The following is a 24403-nucleotide window of genomic DNA, read 5'->3' on the forward strand; positions in this document are numbered from 1 at the left end:
TTATTGCACCCTCCATTTGTACATTGGTGTTTCAGTGGGGTGCTGTGTGCAGAAATAATTACCGATCCCTGCATCTTCTCATTTTTGGTTCCAGCGCAGCTCACGTGATCTTCCCACTATCATGTCTTGAATCGCTGTGCTTTTCAGAAAACTGGAAGTAAGGCTCTCAATGCATTCCTATGGAGCCTCGTTTCGGCTCCCATAGGAATGCATTGAGAGCCTGAGTTCAAGTTTACCCAAAAGCACAGTGACTCCTGACAGTTCAAAAGGAATATCATGTGAACGGCGCTGGACCCGAAAACTACAAGATGTGGGGATCGGTAAGTATTTATTCACACAGCACCCCACTGAAATGTACAAATGGTGGGGGAATAAAAAAAAAAAGTGGAGTGCTTCTTTAAGTCCTCGTGCACACTTCCGCCACAGTTTTAACGCCCGTTTGTGACGGATCCGTGTGCCCCTTTTAGCGGCGCTGTGCACTCCCGTGTGCACTCCGTGTTTCCGTGCGTCCAGGGTGCTGAAAGAGTTAATGGGCTGCACTGATCGGCGGTAACTCTTTCAGCATCCTCGACAGTACCATGCTCGGCGCACGGAAAATACAATTTTAATGAAATAAAGAAAAAAATTTAAATAATTTCATACTTACTTTCCTCCTGTCCGGCCTCCAGTGATGACGTTTCATTCATGTCGCCGCTGCAGCCAATCACAGGCTGTAGTTGCGGTCACGCACGTCAGGATGACGTCAGAAGGCCGGCCTCTAGGGATGACGCTTCATCCCACGTGACCGCCTCTGCAGCCAATCACAGGCTGCAGCGGCCTCTGCAGCCAATCACAGGCTGCCACGTCAGAAAGGAAGGCCGGACTGGAGGAAGAAGAGGGACTCGTCACCAAGACAACGACCGGGTACGTATGAACTGATTTTTATTCTCTGCTGATTGATAGAGACAAGTGGCTGCCGATTAGTGTAATATTTCTGTTATGTTTTTCTGCCTGCCCGGCCGTTGCTAGGCAACGGCTCCGTCACACACGGACGGCACACGGATGGCACACAGCCTTTTTTGACGGCCCCATTGACTTGCATGGGCCTCACGGTCACCGAATCCCAGACCAAAGTAGGACATGCTCTACTTTGGATCGGAACAGAGCAACGGGACCGTCAAAAAAACTGAAGTGTGCATGGCCCCATTGAAATTAATGTGTCAGTGTGCTAGCCGTCATAAAAACTGAAGTGGGCATGGGGACTAAGTATTTAGAAAGTTGCACAAAACATACTAATAAAAGATGAAAATTTATCATTACACTGATTATGTGTAATCTTGAGAAACTGAACTATATCCCTAGGGCTTCATTCACATCTGTGTTCGTTTTTTTTCTGTTGTTCTGCTCTGTCAAAGGAGCAGAGCAACGAAAAAAGAGCCGCCGAGTCCATCACACAACGGATTCCAATGGCGCCCGACGAAACCCATTGACTTTAATGGGTTCCATCGGGCTTCCGTCATGGTGTCCGTCAAATTGTCCTGCAAAAAAACGGAATCTGTGACAAAGGTCCCCAAGGAAGCTTCAGACACAGGTGTGGAAAGAGAACTTATTTGCATATCGACAATAATTCACTTAGTGTAAATAGAAAGTTAGTGGGAGATTTAATGGAAAACTTAGAATTAGATTTTACTTGCACACTTTATTATGTCAGCTACAAGTATACATTTTTTATTTTTAAACCTATAAAGTCCAAGCCATTTTTTTTTCACTCTCTGCCTTCAAAGAGCCATAACTTTTATGGAAAAAACTGTGATTGCTCCATTTTTTGGGGCAAGGTTTTCCCTTTTATGTCTTTCACTGTGCAGTAAAAACAACATCTTAACTTTATTCTGATGGTCAATATGATTCCATCGATACCAAATTTATACAATTTTTATTATGTTTGACAACTTCTACAAAGAAAAAACTATTTGTTAATAATTTTGAGTCACCATATTCTTAAAGCCATAACTTTTTATTTATTCCTCTATTGAGAAGTATGAGGTCTTATTTTTTGTGGGACGAGCTGTAGTTTTTATAGGTACCATGTTTTGGTACACATGACTTTCTGATCACTTTATATAAAAGGATTAGAAATAAATGTACAAAAAAGCAAAACATTCTGGCAAAAGGCAGGGCTTAACAGAGGCCTTCATTTGACCCCCGGGCTGCCATGGCAACCATCAGCACCCCGCGATAGCATCGCAGTGGGGGGGGGAGTGATGAGCTGTCGGAGGGGGCTGTCTACCTCTTTCAAACAGCTTAGTTGCCGCGGTCGCTATTGACCGCGGCATCTAAGTGGTTAAACGATCAGGATCAGAGTTCTCTGACAATTAGGCCAGATTCACACAAGCGTGTGCGTTTTGCGCAAAAAACGCGCCGTTTTGCATGCGCAAAAGGCACTTAACAGCTCCATGTGCCATGTTCATATGGTGCGCGGCTGCGTGCTTTTCACGCAGCCGCCATCATTAATGACACTCCGTTTGGATGTTTGTAAACAGAAAAGCACGTGGTGCTTTTCTGTTTACATTCATTTTTCTACTACTGTTGCGCGAATAAGGCGCGTCCCACGGTAGTGCTTCCGTGTGGTGCGCGTGATTTTCACGCACCCATTGACTTCAATGAGTGCGTGATGCGAGGAAAACGCCGAAATATAGAACCTGTCTTGAGTTTTACGCAGCGGACTCACGCTGCGCAAAAATCACGGACAGTCTGCACTGCCCCATAACCTTGCATAGGTCCATGCGACCCGCGTAAAATTCACGCGGGTTGCACGGACGCAATCACGTTTGTGTAAATCCGCCCTTAGTGCGAGGTGTCAGCTGTAATAAACAACTGACACCCGGAGCGTATGGTGCTGTCTCAACCCGTGAACACCAACACGTCCTGGTGCATCAAGGGGTTAAAAGATAAGAGAGTTCAGAATAGTTAAAGAGGCTCTGTCACCACATCATAAGTGCCCTATCTCCTATATAAGGAGATCGGCGCTATAATGTAGGTGACAGTGATGCTTTTTATTTAGAAAAACGATCTATTTTAAACCACTTTATTAGCGATTTTTAGCTTTATGCTAATGAGTTTCTTAAAGAGGCTCTGTCACCAGATTTTGCAACCCCTATCTGCTATTGCAGCAGATAGGCGCTGCAATGTAGATTACAGTAACGTTTTTATTTTTAAAAAACGAGCATTTTTGGCCAAGTTATGACCATTTTTGTAGTTATGCAAATGAGGCTTGCAAAAGTCCAAGTGGGTGTGTTTAAAAGTAAAAGTCCAAGTGGGCGTGTATTATGTGCGTACATCGGGGCGTTTTTAATACTTTTACTAGCTGGGCGTTCTGATGAGAAGTATCATCCACTTCTCTTCAGACCGCCCAGCTTCTGCCAGATCACGCTGTGACGTCACTCACAGGTCCTGCATCGTGTCAGACGAGCGAGGACACATCGGCACCAGAGGCTACAGTTGATTCTGCAGCATGATCAGCGTTTGCAGGTAAGTAGCTACATCGACTTACCTGCTAACGCCGATGCTGCTGCAGAATCAACTGAAGCCTCTGGTGCCGATGTGTCCGACACGATGCAGGACCTGTGAGTGACGTCACAGATCTGCACTGCCAGAAGCTGGGCGTTCTGAAGAGAAGTGGATGATACTTCTCGTCAGAGCGCCCAGCTAGTAAAAGTATTAAAAACGCCCCGATGTACGCACATAATACACGCCCACTTGGACTTTTACTTTTAAACACACCCACTTGGACTTTTGCAAGCCTCATTTGCATAACTACAAAAATGGTCATAACTTGGCCAAAAATGCTCGTTTTTTAAAAATAAAAACGTTACTGTAATCTACATTGCAGCGCCTATCTGCTGCAATAGCAGATAGGGGTTGCAAAATCTGGTGACAGAGCCTCTTTAATGCCCAAGTGGGCGTGTTTTTACTTTCGACCAAGTGGGCGTTGTACAGAGGAGTGTATGATGCTGACCAATCAGCGTCATGCACTCCTCTCCATTCATTTACACAGCAGCATCGCGTTCTTACTAGAACACGATGTGCAGCCACATACACAGACATTAACGTTAATCAAGTGTCCTGATAATGAATATACATTACCTCCAGCCTGGACGTCATGTGTATTCAGAATCCTGACACTTCTGAATCTTTTCTGTGAGATTTCCAGCAAGGGAAACAAAATCTTGTTTACATCGTAATCTCGTGAGATTATGCGTGGCTTGCTGGAATCCCACATTGTTTATATATGTAACAACAGAACAACATACATATGTACCGAGCCTTGTATGTGTTTAAACAAATCAACAGGCCTTACTTACACAGTGCAGTCTTGGATAACAAACTGTGATTGGATGCAAGCAAAGGGAAAAATATACAAACCAGACCGATAAAAACAAGGGGACATATATACACAAAAACACAGATAAAGGCCACACATATGTCCTGAAAGCAGATAAATTTAGGGATGCAAGGGGAGTGAAGGAATATAGAGTCCAGACTTTTATTAACTGTCGCTCCTGTATGGTGGTATAGTGTATCACCTGCCCCTGTAACAAACTATACATAGGGAAGACCAAACGTGAACTCCAGATACGTATCGGGGAACACATATCGGATATTAAAAAGGGTGATTTGAAGAGCCCTCTAGCTCTCATTTTAAAATTTATCATCAGCAATCTCCCTCTGGCCTAAAGTATATGGGGATATATCATCTTTTTGAGGATAGAAGAGGAGGAGATAGAAATAGAGTACTCCTACAAAAGGAAACCATGTGGATATATACACTGGGCACCTTGATGCCTAATAGTTTAAACAATTAAATCAAATTTAATATGTTCCTTTGAGATTACGGCCTGAAGCTCTCCTTTATTTTAGTGATAGGATATTGGTTTGATGACTGTATACCAGTGTCGAAACCAACCTTGTCATATAAATATGGAGAGATTTATCCTCATGACCTAAGGGAAACCTCCTATTAGACCTCCCTTCCATGGGTTGATGGGGACTCGGTCTGGGTTGGCATACTGCCTATCTCTGACTCACCCCCTGTCACCACATGGAAGGTAAAATTTATCTCCTCAACCCTCTTATGACTGTTCCTGATTATATCTACATACCTCTCATCCATGGGGTGATGGGGACCTGGTCGGGACTGGCAAATGCCTATCTCTGACTTGCTCCCTGTCACCACATGGAAGATAAAAGTTGTCTCTTTAACTCTATCATGCCTGCTCCTGGCTATATCTCAGACAGCATTTTGGGTCTGGGTAGAGAATCCACAACTATAACAGAACATTCCATTTTTATATTGAAAAGGTTGATTTAAATTTATTTTATAATTTACTATATATAATTTTAATTTATTTTCTTTTATATATATTTTTTCCTTTTCTTTTGTTTATGTCTTCATCCCCTTTTTATATCTCATTATTTTTATAATTTCTGTCTTCTGAGAAGCATCTGTCCAGATGATTATGGTGAAAATTATACCTGAAATTTTGTCAGAGATAAAAACAAATTATAACGTCTCCAGAAATAGGAGTAAAATTCTTTATGTACTATATGAAGAAAACTATTGCTGGTAAAACTATTTTTCTTGTGATCAAAGATGTATTGAATTCCTTTGTTATGTCTTGAATAGTAGAATAATTATGAAATGTAAGAATCTGTAGAAAGCAAGCCTGGATATTCATTGAATGGATTCATTGAAGCATATATAAACGGCACTAGCATGGAACGGAATAATGGCTCTGAGGAAGTCACAGATGTGATGAAACGCGTTAGCCAATCACTCCTTAACACGTGTGTTTGACGTCACACACGGTGTACCTTGCTGGATTCTAACTTCAGTCTGCAATGAGCTCAGCCGTGCCTGTACTATACTTGTATGTGAGGAGGCATGAAGGGAGAGAGACCTAGACAAACCTGTTAAAAGCCATGAGGACATCTATGGAATAAGAGAGGCTCTCCTGGTATAACTGGATTTCGTCCTGTTAGAAGTGTTGGAACTTGGACTACACTTACAACACAAAGGTACCAGTGAAAGAACTTTGAGCCAAGGGTTTAAAACAACCCTCTCTAAGCATATTTTGGTCTAATACAGATATGTGTCATGTGAATATATGTCTCCAGAACAAATAACGGCTCATGACACCTTGCCTAAATATAGGCTCTTTTACTCGGCAATTCTTATAAGAGTCTCCTTTGGATCCTTTGCCAGCTGGATCCCGTCCTAAACATATATGCTGAAACCTGGACGATGCCTGTAAAGGCATTAGTGGAAAATCTCTAGCAGATAGCTAGACTTAATTGTCTCTCCCCAAACAGATTTTGGGAGTGTCTGCCTTGTCTCCCGTTCAAACGCATTATGTGAACAGCATGCAGCTGGACTTTGGGAGGGAATAATCTGCTTTCATTCTTATTGGATGTTATTTTCCCTTAAACCACATTATATCATTGTATCACCTTGTTAAACATATGTTTGTACGCATGTATTTAATTGTCGGTATATTGAAATAGCTCTTGCATCAATGTTAGTAATTCATTTCTATGAATGTTAGTAATCCATTTCTATGCACAATGAACTTTCATTAATATGACAATTGTGCATGTATAATGAAATTTATATCAATACTTTTAAAAAAATGTAAATAATAAATAATTTTGTATTTTGCTTAAACAGCTTTATATTGTATTTAATTTCTACCCAAAAGTGTGCTGGTTGGTCCATCAGTTTTTCGTTTTCTTTTTTGCTAAAGGCCACACTTACCAATGGACACAGACAGGTCAGAAACGCTGATGAAGGAGAGTGAACAGGTGCTTTAAATAATAATAGCCACTCCCACTCGTCTAGAGGGGAGTGGCGTGTAGTGCATGGGATGTGTAGTAAAAAATAATAAATGAATAGTGTATGTGCGAGTGATAATAATATAAGTGAAATATAGGGGGCAGTAATGAGTAAAGTGCCTAAATAAAGATAAATGAATAATAGGGTGCAAGTGTGTGAAACATGGAGGGATAGAGTGTATGTCATGAGGCGCAGCGTTTATAGCCAGGTTTATAGCTGCGCCTCATGACATACACTCTATCCCTCCATGTTTCACACACTTGCACCCCATTATTCATTTATCTTTATTTAGGCACTTTACTCATTACTGCCCCCTATATTTCACTTATATTATTACCACTCGCACATACACTATTCATTTATTATTTTTTACTACACGCCACTCCCCTCTAGACTAGTGGGAGTGGCTATTATTATTTAAAGAACCTGTTCACTCTCCTTCATCAGCGTTTCCGACCTGTCTGTGTCCATTGGTAAGTATGGCCCTTTTCTGTGTTTTTGTGTAAAAAAGGGAAAAATATGGTCTCTTTTTATTTTCTTATGTTTAAGACCCACTGCTGCTTTTGGCTAAGCCCTGGCAAGAATTGTATGTTTTTGTGGTCATTATCTGTTTAACAGACAAAGTAATAGTATGAGCAAACGGTTTTGCTGATTGAACATCCAATGATAAATACTGTGGGTCAACCATAAGAAAACAAATAGAAAATGCACAAAAAAATATCCCAGCAATTTCTCTCTGAATCGCCTTTGTTCCCTTGATCATATATGGTCTCATACTGCAACTAATATAAAAAATATATATAAATAAATCTTCTCTATGTGTCCCAGGAGATCAGCCATGTCCCCTTTCCTCCTCATAATCCTGTATCTGGCTGCAGCCGGAGCCTCTCCCCTCTGCCCTGTCTGTGTGACAAAAAAATAGTTACACTCTGCCCGTTTGGCTAAGCCCCATCCCTTAGTTGCCCCTAGTCAAAATGGAACAGATCAGCAAAAGATTAACCAGTGTTCTCTGCAGGCTTTCTACAAGGCTGTTTGTATTAGGAACATGCAGAAAATCCTGCAGACTGACCAACAGTGGGAGCAAAGTTATCCCGTTTACTTGTATCATTCATTTCGAGGTTTAGTGTTCCTTTAAGTATTGTAGGCCTAATAACCTGATACTCTAGGTAAATGTGCAACATACTCACAGTCCAGGTGGCTGTGTCTGATGCCTTCCACATCTTCAGCATGAATGAAGTGATAGCATCTTTTACCCACCAGATCCACAGCATTGAGGTCCATGTAATCAATGATTCTGCAATAATCAAGAAGGTTAAATGTATACAATCTAATGCTCTTAATAATACATAAACACCACTCAAGACCACATTTAGGACATTGCAATGAATTAAAGGAAATAAACAGTTGTTAATTCACATGCCTAAATTTGGTTGACTGTAGAACAGAAATTCTCATTTCTTTTCATTATATGGTAAATTTTTGAGAGTAGCCAGGATAAAATGAATATTGTGTCAGATTAACTAATGAGATTGCACCCTGACCTCGTCGTAAAATGCTCCAAAATGTGGTGCATTTCTGATGCATAATGTTGCATCGAGTTTTAGACATATTTATAAGGTAAATGTGACTAAAGTTGGCGCAACAACAATATACTAAGTTAACCAAGAAGTGGTATGAGGAAGAAAAAGTGTTTAGCATGTCCAGCAAGACGTGATAAATGTATCAAACTGCGCATGCCACTGATAAATTAAGCGCATTTTCTGATGAGTAAATCTGCCTCCTTGTCTGCTATCACGTCTTAACTGTTTTCTTGCCACTGATATATATAGTGAGAATTCATTTGAGCACATTACCCTTTTCCGATTTTCTTGAACTAAGGCTTTATTCACACGACAAGGTGTCAAATCGGCCATGAAAAAATCAGTTGAGTCTATTGATGTATCCGGGAATGTCCCAACATGTCCTATTTTTCCCCAGGCCATTCACATGGTCCGTTAAAAAAATGGCTGTGTGAATAGTCCCATAGACATGAATTGATTTTAATGCAGCCATGTGACGGTCGTTAAAAAAAATAGCCATCACACGGCCGATTATACCGGTCATCTGAATAGGAGCTAAGGCTATACCCACACAACAGTTAAAAACGGCCGTTACACGGCCGTATTCAGAACAATGATGTTCTATGGGTGTATTAACATGGTCGTTTATTTAACGGTATGTGAATAGTGCCCGTCAAACACTAGAACGTGTTCTATTTTCGGCCGCTTTCACGGCCCGACTGTTCCCATAAAAAGTCGATAGATCAGTTTTTGACTGCAGTTTTTCAGAAAGCCATCCATGTTACAACCGTTAAAAACTGTTCTTGCCTCACTTTACGTCACTGTCCATATATGAATAGTGGCGTTAGGGGCTATGTAATGCGAGAATCCCCGGCCAGAGCATCGGCAACGGTCTGGCTGGGAATTCCGCTCCTAGAGGAAGCTGCTGACATCACTGTCCATATATGGACAGTGACGTCAGGGGCTTTTGCCAGAATCCCCGGCCAGAGTGTTGACAACGCCTTGGCCGGGGGTTCCGCTCATGGAGGAACCCCTGATATCACTGTCCATTTATGAACAGTGGTGTCAAGGGCTTTGAGATACCGGAATCCCTGGCCAAAGTGTCGGCGACACTGGCTTGTTTTTTGACACGTTGTAGTTGTGGTTTTTCACCATTTATTGTACCATGCATGTACTGGGAAACGTAAAAATAAAATCTTTGTGGAGTGTTATGGGAAAAAAACAGTGATTCCTCCATTGTTTTTGGGTTTCGTTTTCACTGCATTTACCATGCCATAAAACACCATGTTAACTTTATTCTGCAGGTCAATACTATTACAGCGATACCAAATTTATATACTTTTGTGTTCAGTGTTTGACTACTTTTACAAAGAAAAAAAACTTTTCAATTTTTCCATCAATTGAGCTGTTTTTTACAGGATGAGCTGTAGTTTTTATTGGTACCATTTTTCCTAGTAAATCTGGGAGAGTCACTTGTAGAGGGGGATTTGGTTGCAGTTGCAGATAATAAACTAAATAACAGCATGCAATGTCAATCAGATGCTTCTAAGGCCACTAGGATAGTGCTGTGTAATAATAGATACATGGACTCACAAGACAGGAACTTAATATTACCCCCTTTAGGCTAGATTCATACAAACGTTGCAAACCTCGGATGTGAAAAACTGCAGACCCGTGCTGTACCCCTGCAGGACGTGTTACCAGCCATCCCCCATAGACTAGAGCAGGGGTCTCAAACTCAGCCGGGTAAGTGGGCCACATATAGAAAAAATGGGAAGTTGATGGGCTGCACTACTTTCAAATTTCATATAATACAAAATTATTGTTAATCAATTCGTTATTTGATCTACTATAACACTATATTACTATAATAATAATACATTACTATAATAATACCGCTAGGTTTAAAATTTGAGATATTTCTCCACGTGCTTATTTCAACAATCCAGTTTTCCAGTTTAAGTGTCGCTAAATGCAGTCCGGCGGCTCAGTTAGCAGTGTTCGGCAGACGAACATGTCAAGATTGGGCAGCCCCTTTTTAGATAGTGCCACAGTGCCCTCTGAAGATAATGCCACAGTGCCCTCTGATGATAATGCCACAGTGCCCTCTGAAGATAATGCCACAGTACCCTCTGTAGATGCTGCCACAGTGCCCTCCGCAAATGCTGCCACAGTGCCCTCCACAAATGCTGCCACAGTGCCCTCCGCAAATGCTGCCACAGTGCCCTCCGCAGATAATGCCACACATACCCCAAGTAGATAGCTCCATTGGGGCTCCCTCTAGGAGTGGAATCCCCAGCCAGAGCGTTGCCAACGCTTTAGCTGGGGATTCCTCTACTGTTGGAGCCCCTGACGTCACTGTCCATACACAGTGACGTCAGGGGATCCTCCTGAACCGGAATATGATATCAGGGGCAACCCCAGAGCCGCAGTCCCGGAGCAGAGCACTAGTATAGGCTCTGCGCCGGAACTCTGGGGAAGCCATTAACATCAGTGTCCATATATGGACAGTGATATCAGGGGCTTGCCCAGAGCTGGAGTCCAGGAGCAGAGCCACTTCTAGCACTCTGCCTGGGATTCCAGCTCTGCAAATGACATCACTGTCCATATATGGATACGGATGTCAGGGGCAACCCAGAGCTGGAGTCCCGGGCAGAGCGCTAGTAGGCTCTTCCTGGGACTCCAGCTGTGCTCCTGACATCAATGGGACTCCTGCTCTGGGGAAACCCCTGACATCACTGTCGATGTATGGACAGCGATGTCAGAAGCTTCCCCAGAGCAGAGCCTATACTAGCACTCTGCCCGGGGCTCCAGCTCTGGGGAAGCCCCAGACATTGCTGTCCATATGTGGACAGCGATGTCAGAAGATTCCACAGAGTCCCAGAGCAGAGCGTATAATAGCGCTCTGCCCGGGACCACGGCTCTGGGGAAGCCCCAGACATCGTGTATCCATACATGGACACCGTTGTCAGGGAATTCCACAGAGTCCCGGAGCAGAGCCGATACTAGCGCTCTGCCCGGGACTCCGCTCTGGGGAAGACCCTGACACACTGTCCATATATGGACAGCAATGACAGGGAATTCCACAGAGTCCCGGAGCAGAAACGATACTAGCGCCCTGCACGGGACTCCGGCTCTGGGGAAGCCCCAGACATCGCTGTACATATGTGGACAGCGATGTCAGGGAATACTTGAGACACCTGGACTAGAGGGATATGAGAAGCGCAAAAAAATAGGACATGTCCTATTTTTTCACGAACCCTTCACTTGCTCCATTGAAAAAACGGCCGTGTGAACAGCCCCATTGAATTACATAGGTCCATGTAACAGCCGTTGTTTCATTGGCCATCACACGGACGTATTCAATGCTCATGTGAATAAGGGCTTACGAAGCCTTGATGCGGCCTCATCTACAATATGCAGTTCGGTTGTGGGCACAATTTCACAGAAAGGATGCCCTGGAGTTGGAGAACGTACAAAGAAGAGCAGCAAAACGGAAAAGGGGCATGGAGAATCTTATTTATGAGCAGAGTTTAAAAGAATTACATTTATAAAGTGTTGAGAAGAGGGTGTGGGTTCATGATAAATGCGTACCTATATAAAAATAGCCCATACAGGAAACATGTGGGAAACTGGGGGAAACAAAATCCTAGGTTTTACCTCTGGCTCCTGCTACCCTTTTCTTCCTTTCATCCATGTCCACTACCTTTCCTGGTTGAAATTGATGTACAAAAGGCATAGGAAAAAAGTATAGATAGTTTAGTTATCCTAACTATGATGAGATGGTTCCTATTTTAAGTAATCCGTTCTATACCAAGAACTTAGTAAACCAATTGAAAGAATGCCATTTCTTCCTACATTCCCTCAAAGGGTTAAATCTTCTCCTTTTTGTCCTTTCCAAAGACTTTGCAAAAGTGAATGTAACTGGAATTAATTAACAAGCAATTATTTCTGTCGGATCGCAAAGGCGGAAAACAACGAGGCCACTAATTACCCAAAGTGCGGGCGACACAACACTTTCTGTAATGCTGTATCGGAATTATAATAATCAGCGGATATTACTCGATGAATGATATAAATGACAAAGCGTGTAACAACCTGTAATAGCACTAATAATGGTAATAATAAGCCTGGTGATAATAGCAATGATTATCATTATATTGCCTGAATAATGAGCTAGCTAATGAATCAACGTGGAACAAAGGAAGTCATAGTACAGTGCTGTATACAATAACAGACATAGAAATATGTACATACCCCCACAACTGCCCATAACAATGCTGAATTGCGCTTCAGTGCAGAATAATATATAATAGATTGCAATTTGTGAAGTGTAGACAATTTAGAACAAGTCTACATAAAACTATTAAGATCAGATCTAAAACATGTTTAACTGAAAGAGTTATTATAGTTTGCTTAAAGGGGTTGTACAGGACTAGAAGAACATGGCTTCTCTCTTCTAGAAACATTGCCACATCTGTCCACAGGTTGTGTCTGGTATTGCAGCTCAGCCCCATTCACTTTAACGGAGCTGAACAAGCAATACCAGACACAACTTGTTAACAAGTGTTGTATCGATAGTTTGTGGAAGAAAGCAGCCCTGTTTTTATAATGCTGTACAACCTCTTTAAAGGCTATGTAAACCTTTGAAAGGCATTTTATATATACATATATATATATATATATATATATATATATATATATATATATATATATATATATATATATATATATGTTTGTGTCAGCCAGTGTGATTGGTGCAACTTTAGAAATAGTTTATCTAAAAAAAATGTGTGCTTTTTGAGATACAGCTGCTCTGAATCCGTCAGACCCGCGGACCTGACGGGTTCAGTGTCAGCGGATCCTGCGTGTCTCTGACACACAGGATCTACCTGTAATCTATCACATCTAAATGATAAACTTAGATGTGATCGATTACAGGTAAATCCTCATTGAACCCATCAGTCCCCCAGACCTGACGGGAACAGGATTTAGTGAACGATACAGCTGTAACTCAATAAGTAAAAATTATTTTTAATAAAAAATATTTATAAATTTGCACCAATAACACTGATTGACCTTTTTATAAAAATAAAAAAAATCACTTTCAAAGGCTTTAACCAACTATAAAATAGGGTCTTCACCACATGAGATAGGGTCTTCACTTGAGAGAACTGTGCTCACTACTAAAGTATCTTACTGTTACAGGGTTCAATATCAAAGTATAATTTTAACTATATTATGAATCTATTGCTTCTGTATCCTAACATCACAACTTTACATACTTAGTTTAGGCGATGTACACATTGCGCAGGCATTTAAGCGTAACCCCACTGCAGTAACTGCGTAGACACAGTATAATTGGTATTACATCTTAACAGAATTCATATTTATTCTTCTACTTGACCACTGTTTGAGTTCATGTAGTTATATGTACTGATGTAGTCATATGAAGTTCTATCAGCTATAACAATGCACTCAGTGGCGGAACTACCATGGTAGCAGCCGTTGCGGCTGCTGCGGAGGGGGCCCGTGCCGCCAGCCGACACGCCACCCCATATGTCCGGTGGCGCCGCTAGCAGCCGTAGCGACGCTTCCACGGGGCCCGCGCCCCGAGCCTCTAACATGTATGGGTCGGTCGACACAGGTCTTCTCATGCACTGGGGTGTCGCTAGCAACGGAGGGGGCCCCGGTGCTAGCGACAGTCACCCCCTCTTGCAGTAATTGTACCTGCGTCTAAAGCACGCAGGTACAAATACATGCATCAGCGCTGGATAGCCGGGCACTTTCTCTGCCCGACCATTCAGCATTTTACAATGACGCTGATTGGCGTGGCAAAATGACTTGCCCCGCCAATCAGCGCCTTTCAACGATGCTAGCGCCGTAATTACGTCATAGCGCCGCTTCCGTGCTTGAAAGGCGCTGATTGACGGGGCAAGTCATTCTGCCCTGCCAATCAGCGCCTTTGAACGACGCGCCGCTTGTTCAGCTCCACCAGACCTGCTTAGAAGAGAGCAGATCTGCATTGCCACCAGACAGCGCGGGAACGGGATCAGGGTGAGTATGTAATTTTTTTCCTACTAAAACTGAGTGGCCTTATCTACAGGGGGGGCACTATATACAGGGGGGTCTATATGTGGGGATGTGGGCCACTATATACAGGGGGCTCTATATGTGGGGATGTGGGGCACTATCTGCAGGGGGGTCTATATGTGGAGATATGGGGCACTATCTACAGGGGGTGTCTATATGTGGGGATATGGGGCACTATATACAGGGGGAGCTATATGTGGGACACTATATACAGGGAGAGCTATATGTGGGATACTATATACAGGGGTGGGCTATATGTAGAGTACTATCTATAGGGGAGCTATTTGTAGGGCACTATCTGTAGGGCACTATCTATCGGGGTGGGCTATAGGTGGAACACTATATAAAGGGGTTGGTTACCTGTGGGGCACTAGCTACAGGGGGCTATATGTAGGGCACTGTCTACAGGGGTGGACTATATGTGGAACACTATATACAGGGGGAGCTATAAGTGAGGTACTATCTACAGAGGTGGGCTATATGTGGAGCACTATCTATAGGGGAAGCTATATGTAGGGCAGCATGATGGCCCAGCGGTTAGCACTATTGCCTTGCAGCTCTGGCGTTCATATGTGGGCACTGTCTACAAAGGGCTGTATGTGGGGCACTATCTACAGGGGCTTCTATGTAGGGCACTATCTACAGGGGCTCTATGGGGTCACTATCTACAGGGGCTATGGGGGCACTATCTACAGAGGGCACGGTGTGTGTGACAGTGTATGGTACTATTATAATCAGGGACACAGTGTATGGCGCTATTTTAGTTAGTGGTGCATTGTATGGCGCTTTATTATATTTAGAGGTGTTTCAGAATTTTAACTTCGTTTATAGGTGCAGAAATGTTTTAAAAGTGAGAAGATGAAGACAACTGAACGGAAAACTGCAGAAATGGGTCGTGGCCAGGAGAAATACATCATAGAGATTTGGACCGGAGCGAGAAGAAAAGAACTAGAATCTGAGACGTCACCGGTGAGTCACTTAATGTAAATGTTTATTCTGCCTCAAATCAGTACTGTAGTCACTGTATGATCTGCAGCGAGATGATGGGTGCTATGATTTTTGTTTGTGAAACAGCATCTCCCAGCATATCCTTACTATTGTTCGGGCCATGCTGGGAGCTGAAAGTTTACGCCGTGCAAACCTATACGGCAGGGATTGCACTAAATTGAGCTGTATTTGTTCTGGTGTTGTATATATGTACTGAGCTTAGTTCAGGGGGTGTATATATGTACTGATCTTGGTTCTGATAGTGTATTTAAGCACTAAACTTTGTTCTGGTGCTGTATATATGTATGAGATTTGTTCTGGTGCAGTATATATGTAATGAGGTTGGTTCTGGGGATGTATATATGTACTGAGCTAGGTTCTGGTGCTGTATTTATGTACTGAGTTTCGTTGTGGTTATGTATACATGTACTGAGCTTGGTTCTGGGGATGTATATATGTACTGAGCTTTGTTCTGGTGCTGTATTTATGTACTGAGCTTGGTTCTGGGGCTGTATTTATGTACTGATCTTTCTTCTGGTATTGTATATATGTACTGAGCTTGGTTCTAGTGCTATATTTATGTACTGAGGTTTGTTCTGGTACTGTATATATGTCAGAGCTTGGTTCTAGTGCTGTATTTATGTATTGAGTGTAGCGTCCATGGCCACGGGCCGTCGGGTTTACTCACCTCCCGACGCCCGCAGCCATGGATCTGTGAGCGCTGGTCCCCATCTCCTTCCTAGGAGACGCCAGCGCTCACTTCCGCTCCGTTCGGCTGTGTCCCGTAGGGTGCGCGCGCAAGCTCATGCCCGGCCTTAAAGGGCCAGCGCGCACAAATAGGAGGAAGTCATCATCATCAACTGCCACGATTTCCTGGTCTATAAGAAGGCCCCAGTCTGTCTTGCAAATGGTCCCTTAGTGTTTCCCGTTCCTGTTGTTACCCGTGCCTTGTTCCCCGTTCCTGTTTCCCGTGCTGTGCCTTAGTATCGAGTCGTGCCACGTCCTGTGTCATCTGCCACGTCCGGAGGAATCCATTACATCCTGTGTCATCTGCCACGTCCAGGTGAATCCGCCACGTCCTGTGTCATCTGCCACATCCGGAAGAATCCGCCATGTCCGGTGTCTTCTGCCACGTCCTGAGGAATCTGCCACATCCTGTGTCATCTGCCACGTCCGGAGGAATCCGCCACGTCCTGTGTCCTCTGCCACGTCCGGAGGAATCCGCCACGTCTGGCGCAACTTGCGGCTCCTGTGTCATCCGCCATCTGTGCCAGAGCTGCGGCCACCGTCTGGACTATACAGGTACTCTTGTGTGGGACATTGTATTTCTGGGGTGTCCTGTTGTTTGGCCAGCTGCCTCCCCGCTACGGCAGTATGGCCTAGTGGGTCCACTAACCCGCTTTGTGACAGTACGCTCAGGCCATGGACCCCGCTGGTCAACCTGAGACTTTGACGACACAAGCCATGCTGGCCGAGATGGAGGATCTCCAGTCACGAAAAGACCAGATCCTCCTGTCGGTGAACGCCATAGCCCATCGGTTGCTTGCTCCAACCACGGTCGTCACCGTACCCATTCCTGTCTGTACCAGTACCAAGCCCCTGTGTTTCTTGCTGCTACCTCAACGCTATGATGGAGATCCGAGGTCCTGCAGGGGATTTTTGAATCAGTGCCTGATCCATTTCAGACTACATGCCGGGTACTTCTGTTCGGATGACGTCAGGATCGCCTTCATCATCTCTCTCCTTACTGGCAAAGCCCTGGCATGGGCTAATCCTCTGTGGGAACATCAGGGACCAGAGACCCGTGACTTTCAGTGCTTCTTACAGACCTTCCGCTCGATCTTTGAGGAACCTGGGAGAGTTTCTTCGGCTGCTGCATCCTTGCTAACCCTACACCAGGGAGACCTCTCCGTGGGCGAGTATGCCATCCAGTTCCGTATTCTGGCTGCTGAATTGACCTGGAACAACGAGGCTTTGGTGGCTACATTCTGGCAGGGACTGTCTTCAGGGATCAAGGACGAGCTGGCTGCTCGTGATCTGCCATCTACCCTGGACGATCTTATCCTACTCGCCTCCCGGGTTGACATGAGGATCCGGGAACGTTCCCAAGAGGTTCTCCGGGAGAGAGAACTTCCTAGGCTGGATTCTGCTGTCCTGCAATCCCCCTCAGTCATCCCACCAGGGGATCCGATGCAGGGTAATTATGTCAAATTGTCTACCCAGGAGAAACAACGCAGACGCACTTCTGGACTTTGTCTGTATTGCTGCCGTGGAGACCCCATTGCCTAGCATTGGTTGGAGAGACAACCCTAGGTGGAACGGAATCTAACAGAGCATTCGGTTCCAAATTGACTATTCCTGTGACCCTGGTATCCGGCGAGAGGACGCATCAAGTTTCTGCCTATCTTGACTCTGGCTCTGCTGCTAACTTCATCCAGAAAGAGCTCGTGGATCATCTTCAGTTGCCCACAGTCCCCCTAGAGACGTCTTTGGCTGTTGCCTCAGTTAATGGACTGCCTCTGCCTGATCCCATCATTTCTAAAACCAAGCCGTTGAAGCTCCAGGTTGGAGTCCTGCATTCTGAATTAATGTCTTTCCTTGTTTTGCCCAAGGCCATCAATCCTGTTCTGCTGGGCCTGCCTTGGCTTCGACTACATGCCCCAGTCCTGGACTTGAATTCTGGAGAGGTTCTCCAATGGGGCTCCAAGTGCCATGGTCGTTGTCTGTTGCAGATCCATCCTGTCAAGCCTCTTTTGCCTCAGTCGTTGGCGGGACTGCCTCCCCATTTTTCTCAGTATGCAGATGTTTTCAGCAAAAGGGAGGCTGAGACGCTGCCTCCACATCGGACCTATGACTGCCCCATTGAACTGGTTCCTAATGCCTCTCTCCCCCGTGGACGGGTATATCCTCTCTCCTTGCCTGAGTCTCTATCCATGTCGGCCTATATCAAGGGGAATCTGGAGAGGGGTTTTATACGAAAGTCTTCCTCCCCGGCCGGGGCTGGATTCTTCTTCGTTAAAAAGAAGGATGGATCCCTTCGTCCCTGCAGTGACTACCGGGGCCTCAACCTGATCACAGTCAAGAACAAATACCCGTTGCCACTAATTTCTGAGCTGTTTGATCGCATACGAGGAGCCAAAAATGTTTCTAAGCTAGACCTGCCGGGGGCTTACAATCTAGTCCGGATTCGCCGGGGTGATGAATGGAACACTGCATTTAAAACTCGGGACGGGCACTACGAATACCTAGTGATGCCCTTCGGACTGTGTAATGCTCCTGCAGTGTTTCAGGAGTTCGTTAACAATATCTTCCGGGATCTACTATATGTCTGTGTTGTTGTTGTTTATCTCGATGATATTTTGATTTTCTCCCCAGATCCGACGACTCATCGGAGGCATGTCCGTCAGGTTCTACTATGATTGAGGGAGAATCATTTATACGCTAAGTTGGAGAAGTGCGTCTTTGAGAGGAATTCTCTGCCCTTCCTGGGCTACATCATCTCGGATCAAGGCCTCAAGATGGATCCTGAGAAAGTGAAGGCTGTCCTGGAGTGGCCACGTCCTCAAGGCTTAAGGGCCAAACAGCGGTTCCTGGGTTTATCCCTAACTTCTCTTCTCTGACGACTCCCAACTCGACCCTTACCAAGAAGGGTGTGAACACCAAAGTGTGGACTCCAGAGGCAGAGTCCGCATTTATTAGCCTCAAGAAAGCCTTCACTTCAGCCTCGATCCTCCATCATCCTGAAGTATCTCGGCAGTTCTCACTGGAAGTGGACGCTTCCTCTGTTGGTGCAGGTGCACTTCTGTTCCAGAGGAGCTCCAAAGGAAAGGCAGTAGTATGTGGCTACTACTCTAGACTGTTTTCTTCTGCTGAGCGCAATTACTCCATTGGAGATCGGGAGCTGCTGGCCATCAAATTGGCTCTGGAGGAGTGGAGACATCTTCTGGAGGGTGCTGCTCACCCCATCCTGATCTTCACCGACCACAAGAACCTTACTTACCTTCAGTCTGCACAACGACTGAATCCCCGTCAAGCCAGGTGGTCGCTGTTCTTCACCCGTTTTCAGTTTATGCTCCACTACCGTCCCGCGGACAAGAATGTGAGGGCCGATGCCCTGTCCAGATCGTTTGAGACAGAAGACACGGTGGAGTCCCTTCAGACCCTCATAGACCCGTCCTGCATTGTCACTGCTAATCCTCTGCAGGTTAGAGACATCCCTCCTGGGAGGACTTTTGTTCGGTTGGCAGACAGGAGAAGAATTCTCCGCTGGGGACATAGTTCTAAACTTGCTGGGCACGCTGGTGTCCGTAAAACCCGAGACCTGATTGCTCATCACATTTGGTGGCCCACGCAACCTAAAGATGTTCTGGACTTTGTCTCTTCTTGCACGGTGTGTGCCTCTAACAAAGTGACTCACTCCAAGCCTGCCGGCCTGCTTCAACCTCTGCCTGTACCCAATGCCCCCTGGAGGCACATTGCGATGAACTTCGTCACAGACCTTCCCCCCTCAGCAGGATGTAACACTGTCTGGGTGGTGGTGGACCGGTTCTCTAAGATGGCTCATTTTATCCCACTGACCGGCCTACCTTCTGCTCCTCGTCTGGCGAGTCTCTTCATTCTACACATCTTGCATGGCTTGCCTCTACACATCGTGTCAGATCGGGGTGTTCAGTTTACCTCTGAGTTCTGGAGAGCCCTCTGTAAACTCCTGGATGTGAGTTTGGACTTTTCCTCAGCCTATCACCCCCAGTCCAATGAGCAAGCTGAAAGGATCAACCAGATCATGGAAAATTATCTCCGCCATTTCATCTCTTCACAGCACGATAACTGGGTACAGCTTCTTCCATGGGCCGAGTTTTCATACAACAACCACACAAGTGAGTCCACCACTTCCACTCCGTTTCACATCGTGTACAGTCAACATCCCAGAGTCCCTCTTCCTGTGTCGACTTCATCTCAGGTACCCGCTGCTGACTCTGCATATGGGGACTTCCTGTAAATCTGGCAACAGATCCGGTCCTCTATTTTGCTGGCGGTAGATCGGATGAAGCGAAAGGCAGACACTAATCCTTCTAATCCTTGACTGAGTGTTGTTAGTTTTCCCAGTCTGTCTTGCAAATGGTCCCTTAGTGTTTCCCGTTCCTGTTGTTACCCGTGCCTTGTTCCACGTTCCTGTTTCCCGTGCTGTGCCTTAGTATCAAGTCGTGCCACGTCCTGTGTCATCTGCCACGTCCGGAGGAATCCACCACATCCTGTGTCATCTGCCACGTCCAGAGGAATCCGCCACATCCTGTGTCATCTGCCACATCCGGAGGAATCCGCCACATCCGGTGTCTTCTGCCACGTCCTGAGGAATCTGACACGTCCTGTGTCATCTGCCACGTCCGGAGGAATCCACCACGTCCTGTGTCATCTGCCACGTCCTGTGTCATCTGCCACATCCGGCGAAATCCGCCACGTACGGCGCAACTTGCGGCTCCTGTGTCATCCGCCACGTTTGGCGCTGTCTGCTGCAACATGCTTCATCTGTGCCAGAGCTGCGGCCACCGTCTGGACTATACAGGTACTCTTGTGCGGGACATTGTATTTCTGGGGTGTACTGTTGTTTGGCCAGCTGCCTCCACACTACGGCGGTATGGCCTAGTGGGTCCACTAACCCGCTTCGTGACATTGAGCTTTGTTGTGGTACTGTATATATGTATGAGATTGATTGGGCAGATGGAATTGTTCTCAATTCATTGTATGTTTCACGGGAACCTGTCTGGTAGTTTTAACCCCTTGAACCGCCACCATGCGGTAATACATGACCTGACAATATTTCCAAATGTATGTTTTTTTCAGATGCAGCAAAATCTTTAAAATCCACTTTTAAAACGGCGCACACTATATGATAATTACTCATTAAAGGGTCATGGGGCGGTGCTGCTATCCTGAAGAGTCACATATTCCTGCCTCCAAACCCACCTTTCCATGTTTGATTGACATCCCCCTGGCTGATACAATTTTCTTGGATGCGCAATTGCCCTGTGGCACTATATACAAGGGGGGGCTGTGTGGCACTATACACAAGGGGAGCTGTGTGGAACTATACAGAAGCGGGATCTGTGTGGCACTATACACATGGGGAGCTGTGTGGCACTATACACATGGGGGAGCTGTGTGGCACTATATACAAGGGGATGTGTGGCACTACTAAGGGAGGGCTGTGTGGCACTATCTACTAGGGGGCTGTATGGCACTATTTAAAGGCAGGAGGGCTGTGGCGCAATCTACAGGGGTCTGTGTGTGGCACTATCTACTAAGGGGGTGCTGTGTGGCACTATATACAAGGGAGGGGGGCTTTGTGGCACTATATATAATGGGAGCTTTATAGCGCTATATACAGGGGGGATTTATGGCGATATCTACAGGGGGCTGTATGGCACTATCTCTACAAGGGGAGATGGGGGAGCTATCTACAAGTGGGGTGTGACACTGCCTATGGGCAAGGCTCTATAGAACTGTTTACAGGGCGGCTGTATGGCACATTCTACAGGGGGCACTATTTATAAGGGGGGCTGCTTGTGGCACCTGGGGTGAGGGCCCCAGTCAAGAATTTGCTATGGGGCCCAGTCTTTCCTAGTTACGCCCCTGAAAGCACTACCTCCCCATGCTAGCAAGCATGTTTAGTTGACAGAAAACATGACTGCAAAAGGAATCATGCAGTTTACTTACAAAATAAGTTGTACGTTTTGTGCTATACATCTTCTAAGAGCGAGACTTTATGAGGCATTGGGAAGAATATCGAATGGAGTATAACTTTTTTTAGTTCCTAAGATAAATGACATCCACACGGAGGAAGTATCGGAAATGCTGTGGAAACATTATCACTTTAGTCTTCCGTATTTAAATAATGGCTTTCAATTTTTCTTTTGTGTTTTTTAAAAAGTTTGTCTCGTTACAGAAATTGGTGTCATAACGCTATAATGAAATGGCACGGCTCATAGGAAGTCCCCTGTTGGCTACAAAAGGTTTTTTCCAGACTGCCACATAAACGAACATGGACTATAACTGGACACAAGCAGGAAACAAACTGGTTCGGCATATTCTAGAAATTGGTAGAGCCAATATGCCACCAATGTCTATGATGACAAAACCCCTTATGGCTATTATTTTTGGTAATTGAGGGGTGCATTATATAAACAAACACAATTTAATGGGGCACATTATGTATTCAAAAGCTCCAGAATTCTGTCTCAAATTGAGGGGCAGAATTCTGGTGTACATGCTGTGTGCCACATTTATTAACTCTTTTAGACAGTTTTTTCCACATGGTCAACAAGGGGGAGTGGTCTGCTGGAAAGGGTCGTGGCTTAAAATGTGGCAACGTGCACTGGAAATGCGCCAAAAATCTTGGCGCAAAAACTGGCGTAAACTAAGCCAACTAATAGGTAGTATAAGAAAGAGAAAACTGCCTAGCATGTCTATTTAGATGCGCCAAATTTATCAAACTGTGTGCAACACTGGTAAATTTGAGCCATTTTCTGACTGCCTTGTCTAAGTTTACACTGTCTAAAACTTAGACAGTATAAGTAAATCTGCCACAATATGTTCTTAACCCAACATATAATAATGGGTTAAGTCGATGCCAGCAAGGGGAAGTATGGAGAGGGCTAATGGGCTAAGCCCACTCCATACTCAGCAGGTGTTGCCTCTGATCCCATCTGTTTAACCACTTAGATGAAGCGGTCAATACAGACCATGGCATCTGAGCCATTGGAAACAGGGAGTGGCTCCCTCCAATATCTCATTGCGGCCCCCAGGTCTGCCATCCTTTTGCTCCTATTAAGACCTGCCAGAGACTAATGAAAAAAAAAGTAAGACACTGTTAAGTAAAGTTTTTTTTATATACAAAAAAATATTAAAAAGTCTGCATTGTTCCCCAAAAGAAATGTAAACAAAAATACCAGAATTGCTGTTTTTTGGTCATCTCGTCTTTATCACACCGCTCAATTGACGAAAAAAAAAAAAAGTTTTGGCTTGAAGAACATGCCAACAGAAAACTTTTGAAGTTGTTTTTTCTTTGTAAAAGTAGTAAAACATAAAAAAATATATATACATTTGGAATCGCCATCATTTATTGACAAGCAGAATAAAGTTTACTTGTTGTTTTTACTGCATGGTGAATGCCGTGAAAACAGAATCCAAACAACAATGGCGGATGCATTGTTTTTTCCCATTCCACCCCACAGAGATTTTTTCCCAATTTCCCAGTAGATTAAATGAAAAAATAAAATAGTGCAGTGAAAAACTACAACCAGTCCTGCAATAAAAGAAGCCATCATATGGCTATATCGATGATATAAAAGTTGTGGCTTTTTGAAAGTGGTGAGGAAAAACAAAATGAAAAAACAAAAAATGGCTGCAGTGGCAAACGGTCAAACAGACAGCATTATAAACACGTCTCATAATACTAGGTACAAAATGTTCGTCACGATGACATTTGTTTCCTGGACGTGGATTTCAGCATGAGGAAGCTGTTTTCATTTACCTACATTATACAGTATATATGCCCACATTCCAGTCTATCTTGATGCAGAGCATACATTGACGTTTATTATTTAATTGGCAGATCCCCAGTGTTTTTTTTAATTTTACTTTGTGTGAATCTACACAGCATGAAAATAATACGTTGAACTTGATAAACCTTACTTCAGCCTTACTATTTATCCTTGTCACAGCAGGTCAGTGATGAGAGGAATGAAAGGATATTATTTTCTTGCACCCTACACATGTCAAACTTGTAGTATGAAATATGTAGGGTAAGAGTATGTTCACATGGCCTATTTTCGGCCGTTTTTCGGGCCGTAAACGCCCGAAAAATCGGAAGCAGACGGCGGAGCGTTTTTCCCGCATA

General features: G+C 44.6%; 1 protein-coding gene across 7 annotated transcripts in view; it reads right to left on the reverse strand.

The window, feature by feature from the left end:
• NPAS3 (neuronal PAS domain protein 3) overlaps positions 1–24403 on the reverse strand; it is a 573247-nt gene that overhangs the window by 50128 nt on the left and 498716 nt on the right. For all 7 annotated transcript variants that reach the window (XM_075844509.1, XM_075844510.1, XM_075844508.1 and 4 more), the window contains one exon: positions 8056–8162. In XM_075844509.1, coding sequence (XP_075700624.1) covers positions 8056–8162 — 107 coding nt within the window. The remainder of the gene's footprint in view (positions 1–8055; positions 8163–24403) is intronic.

Source organism: Rhinoderma darwinii, chromosome 12 (genome assembly GCF_050947455.1).
Source record: "Rhinoderma darwinii isolate aRhiDar2 chromosome 12, aRhiDar2.hap1, whole genome shotgun sequence".
NCBI lineage: Eukaryota > Metazoa > Chordata > Amphibia > Anura > Rhinodermatidae > Rhinoderma > Rhinoderma darwinii.